The sequence below is a fragment of the Chenopodium album genome, chromosome 17 (assembly GCF_948465745.1).
Source record: "Chenopodium album chromosome 17, dcCheAlbu1.1, whole genome shotgun sequence".
NCBI lineage: Eukaryota > Viridiplantae > Streptophyta > Magnoliopsida > Caryophyllales > Amaranthaceae > Chenopodium > Chenopodium album.
In genome coordinates this window covers 29,208,792-29,213,890 of record NC_137850.1, presented here as the reverse complement: position 1 = coordinate 29,213,890, position 5,099 = coordinate 29,208,792, and the positions used below count along the sequence as shown (strand labels likewise).

Sequence of the window (5,099 nt, the reverse complement as noted above, 5' to 3'; positions counted from 1 at the left end):
CGCGGGCGCAGACAGGGGTCCTTCTTACCTTGTCCAACTCTTAGGGGATGCCGAGGAGATGCCTGGGATAAGGCGCGGCTCAGGCCACCGCGGGCGCAGCCAAGTCTTCCGCGGGTGCGGTCTTCGGGGTGTGTAAAGACCGTATCACGAGCTTCTCACGTGATATTTATCAAGATCGAGCGGTCAAGATTTTTTTGCTCATAATTACTAATGGTGTTGATTTGATGATGGAAGATGGCGGTGATGATGCGCTGATGGTGAAGATCAGAGAGCAGAGCAGCCACGAAGAAAATGATGATGCGTGGGTTTCTGTGATTGTATTTTTGGGAATTTTGTTTTGTTTTCCTCCTTTTTATTTTCTTTAAATTTTTATTTCTTTTTCTATTTCTTTTTCTTTTCATTATTTTCTTTTATTTTATTTTGGGTTTTTTTTACATGGTACCCTCAAATTATCGTGTTTCCTATGTTGTGCCCTTTTAAATTTAAACTTCTACATGGTGCCCACTTTTTTTTGTATTGTTTTATATTTTCCCTTCATAAGCGGTTTTATTAATGATAATTATCTTGTAGTTAAGTTAACCACCCACCTCAGTTAATTGCTACTTAATTTAAAGGACATAAATACAAAATAAAACCACATTATGAGCAAACCCCTCAAATTCCTTTTCTCGTGCACCCCTGTTAGATGGAGAACGGCTATCTCATTGAATATCCAATTGTTACAAACCCTAAGATTTTTACTCAGAAATTCGAAGCTAATAAGGATCGATTAATACATATAATAACATATGCAGAATTCTTCTTTGCTTTTTTTTCGATTAGAATTTGTGTTCTTCGTTGAGGCAAAGGTATGATTGAACAAATTTTTTCATCCTAAATTGATAATTAATTTCTTGTTATTTTATGTGTACAATAATTAAAATTGATTACATTAACCAAAAGAATTGGTAAATTTTATATTAGTAGTTCGTTGTTGGGTTGATTGTCCAATTAATCAATATACTGTATATTTTGATGATATGCCATGCCATGTGATATAATGATTTTAGTTTTTAATTGGCTTCAATTTTTCTTTTCAATTGTTAGTGTAAATTTCTTGCATGTGTTCTTTATATTTGCCATGTTGAATGTCTGAATTTTTTTGAGTGGAGTTGTGGTTTACAAGCATTGAATTTTATGGTTTGGTGTCAGTAATTTAAGTTGGTTTGTTTACGAATTTGATGCAGAATGGATAGGAGGGTGTTAAGAATTAATCATGATGGTAATGTTGTCAATGTTATGGTTGATGATGTTGATCAATGTGTGCTACTTGATGTGATCAATGATATGTGTGATAAGTTCTCAAAGAAGGTTTTGTCTTGCCCCTATACCCAAGCCTATTCTATAGTGCTAGGCAAAAAAAAAAAAAAAATTGACCTCACTGATGATAAAATCTTATTGAAAATGTTTGAAGATGCTGGGAAGAAGAGTATTGATTTGTGGGTTGGTTGTTTGACACAACCTTCTTTCATTTGGAATTCGGCAATGCAAGTGAAGGTGAACAATACACCAACTATGCAACCTAATACCTCACAACCTAGCACTAGTAGGCAGAAAATACCTATTCGAAGGTTACCCGTAATGTTGGAGGAGTTATCAACTTCTCCACCTCATATTTCTCTTTCACAAAATCAAACAAATGTGACACTTGACACTCTTGAAACTCCTCCCCACATTGAATATGACGATGCCATTCCTATTTCCCTTGATGAGTTTGAAGCCTTATCACAAGTGAACAACTCACTACCACCCGACCCTAAAGTTACAACCACAAATCTTAATATTGTTACCCCAAAACCTAAGTTATGTAGGCCTTGTGTTTTCACTCATGGTAAGAAGATGCTCAAAATAACAGCTATCCACAAGGGATTATGGAACCCTACTAATGACAACACAGAGGTGGAAACACAAGAGGTTTCTGGTTCAAGGACTAGGCTTACGGATAGGGAGAACGCAATTGTCGTTCGGGAAATGGTTGAAGTACATGAGAGTGGTAGTAGTAGTGGTAGTGGGAGTGATTATGAGTATGAACCTTTAGAGTCCGATGAAGGAAGTGACCAGTTACTTGATGTTGACTTTGAAGCTGAGGAGAACACAACAGAACTGCTTAAGGAAAATTATGTGGATGGTGGATGGGAACCTTTCAGTGTGAGAGGTGATGTATACGTGGACGTTGGTGGGTATTTGTCAAGGATGTATAGAAATGGGGAGGTTTATGATGATGCTGACATTGGAAGGATAAGGTTAAGAGCATGGCAACTATTTGTGGATAAAGACCATTTTAGAGATGTCCATAGAGACTTTTGTGTCCAAGAGGGATTCTCACTAGTGGTTAAAAAAGCTGATAATGACTGGTACACTGTAGAATGTGCTGATATTAGTTGCTCTTGGAGAATTCATGCAAGTAAACTGCCAGATGAGCACAATTGGGCAATTAAAAACATTAGAGAAGGACACAAATGTGACCCCTTGGTTAATAACCCAATGTGTAATTGTGATTGGGCTGCTACAAAACTTCTTCAGGACATTAAGGCCAGCCTAGATATTAAGAGGAAAGCTATGAATGCTTTGCTATAGGAGAGGTACGGAGTGACTATGGTTACCTCTACAATTCACAAGATGAAGGCCAAAGGGTTGCATATTATTCAAGGGGGGCATGATAAATCTTACAAGAACCTTGTAGTCTATTGTAAGTTGATCAAGGATAGAAATTCAGGACCCATAGTATTTTGTACATGGAAACAACTTGAAGAGCATGGGAGACCACTACAGTTCAAGTCAATCTTCATAAGCTTTGCTGCACAGTTTAGGGGGTTGTTGAGTGGATGTCGAGGTCTTGTTGGGGTTGACGGATGTCACCTTAAGGGCAACTATGGCGGAATCCTTTTAAGTGCCGTGTCTCTTGATCAAAATAATGAGATATTCCCAGTTGTTGTAGTAGTGGTTGACTCCGAGAATAAGACTAGTTGATCCTGGTTTTTTCATCACTTAAAGAACATCTTGACTAATGATGGAAGAGATGACTGGACGATAATGTCAGATAGACAAAAGGTATTGTGTGGTTTTTACATTGTGTTTGTTTAGATACATAATTATTTGCTATTTTAACCTTGTCTTTGCATTTGTTGATCTCCCAGGGTATTGACCTGTCATTGGATGAGGTTTGGGCCAAGGTTTCGAGGAGATATTGTGCTAGACATTTGTACAAAAACTTCAAGAAAGATTACCCCGGAGTATTGATGCACAAACTTTTTTGGGGAGTTGCAAATGCATGCTTTGTGTTCACATTTAGAAAGTCAATAGAGCAGATTCAAAAGTATGGAGGCTTAGGTGTTGTGAAGTGGCTTAAAGAGATTGGACCAATGGAAAGGTGGACTAAATGGAGGTTTGATCCTCAATTATGTTCAGATGAGAACACAAACAACTTTGTAGAGAGTTTTAATAACACTATAGGCGTGGAAAGGACTTACCCAATCCTGACACTTCTTGAAGGTAATTAATTCAACTTGACTTATTTACTTGTTTAAATGACATATAAATCTTACATCAACTTTTATCATCATATGTAGGTGTTAGAAGAATCGCAATGGTTAGACATGCAACTAGGCAGCAATTATGTGAGGATTGGAAAGATGATGGAATATGTCCTAATGTTTTTGCTCAAGTTAGGGTCCTAACAAAGGATTTAAGGCAATGCTATGCATACCCTGCAAGAAGAGGTGAGTATGAGGTGTCAGATGGGAGAAGTATGCTTCATGTATCCTTGGACAATAAAAGTTGTGTTTGTGGTAAATGGCAGGTTAGTGGAATTCCTTGTAAGCATGTTATCAAAGCTATTTTGCATGCTGGCAAGGACCCATTGGATTTTGTTAGCGAGTGGTACTCTGTGGCTAGGTATAAGGAGGCATACAAGGGAAATATTTTACCAATTCCTGACTGTAACCAGTGGCCTGGCTTGCTATCCTAAAGTTAATCCGTCCTACTATGAAAAGGAGCGTAGGCAGGCCTTCACGTAATAGGAGAAAAGAAGAGGGAGAGCAGAGGACGGGAAAGAGGAGTAGCACCGTTCAATGTAGTAAGTGCAAGGAATATGGCCACAATGCTCTCATATGCATGGGAGGAGCAACACGGAAAGAGAAACTAATGCAACAAGGAATCACAGATACAAGTTCAAAAAAGGCAGCTTCAAAGGGGAAAAGTAATGTCAGAACAAGAGAACGCACAAGTAATGAAATGAACATGATTGACCTCATGATTGCAGAATCGCAAGAATCTAACCACATGACGCAACAAAGGTCAAGCCATCAACATTTGCATCAACCAAGGTCGAACTCAACTCAACCTTCATCAAGTGCTCCTCTCCATTCTACAAGTTGTGCTGGCTATAGACAAAAGACAAGATAGATTTGGTTTCCCTAATATGTTGGTCTTATTCCCATGTATTTCCTTATGTTTGATATGCATAAGGTCTTATTCTTATGGGTTTTGCAGTTTGTTAAACCTGAATGTTTTTAGGATTACAGTTTTAGTAGTGATAACTACTGTGTTTTTGGTCTATTTTAACTAGTATAATGGATAATATGATGAACCAAACAGATTTTTTATGATTTTTTTGGATTGCTACTGTCTAAAATTACAGATATGTTTTTTCTGTATTGCAGATATGTAATCCTTAATTTGCAGATTTTTAATGTATGTTTTACTACTGTCATGTTTTACTATGTTCTTTTAATAAACTGGTCAGACTACTCATATGTTTCTTGCTGAGCTAAAAATCTAGTTACAGTCTTACAAGTTACAAATAGTATATACTCTACAGACTCTGTACTATATAAGGTTTCTGTAGTCCTGTTTCACAATTGGTTCCATAAAATATCAGACCCGGCCCTGCCTAAACAAAATTTTTCTATAAATCCAGGCATCATCTACTACACTTTTTTGCAACTCTAATGTTTGAATTATGGCAGCTGGCATTCCAATCATAAACAATACAAAGTAATAGATAATGAGATATATATGCTCTAGAAGTTGCATGCAGGATTTCATCTTAGTATATTTAT

At 37.2% G+C, this 5,099-nt stretch overlaps 1 protein-coding gene across 1 annotated transcript; it reads left to right on the top strand.

The window, feature by feature from the left end:
• Window positions 1-3,072: 3,072 nt before the first annotated feature.
• On the top strand, window positions 3,073-4,715 carry LOC145588795 (uncharacterized). The gene is made up of 6 exons (XM_081645399.1): window positions 3,073-3,090; window positions 3,177-3,531; window positions 3,609-3,796; window positions 3,839-3,933; window positions 4,531-4,591; window positions 4,701-4,715. The coding sequence occupies exons 1-6, from the start codon at window positions 3,073-3,075 to the stop codon at window positions 4,713-4,715; spliced, it is 732 nt and encodes a 243-aa protein (XP_081501525.1).
• Window positions 4,716-5,099: the final 384 nt, after the last annotated feature.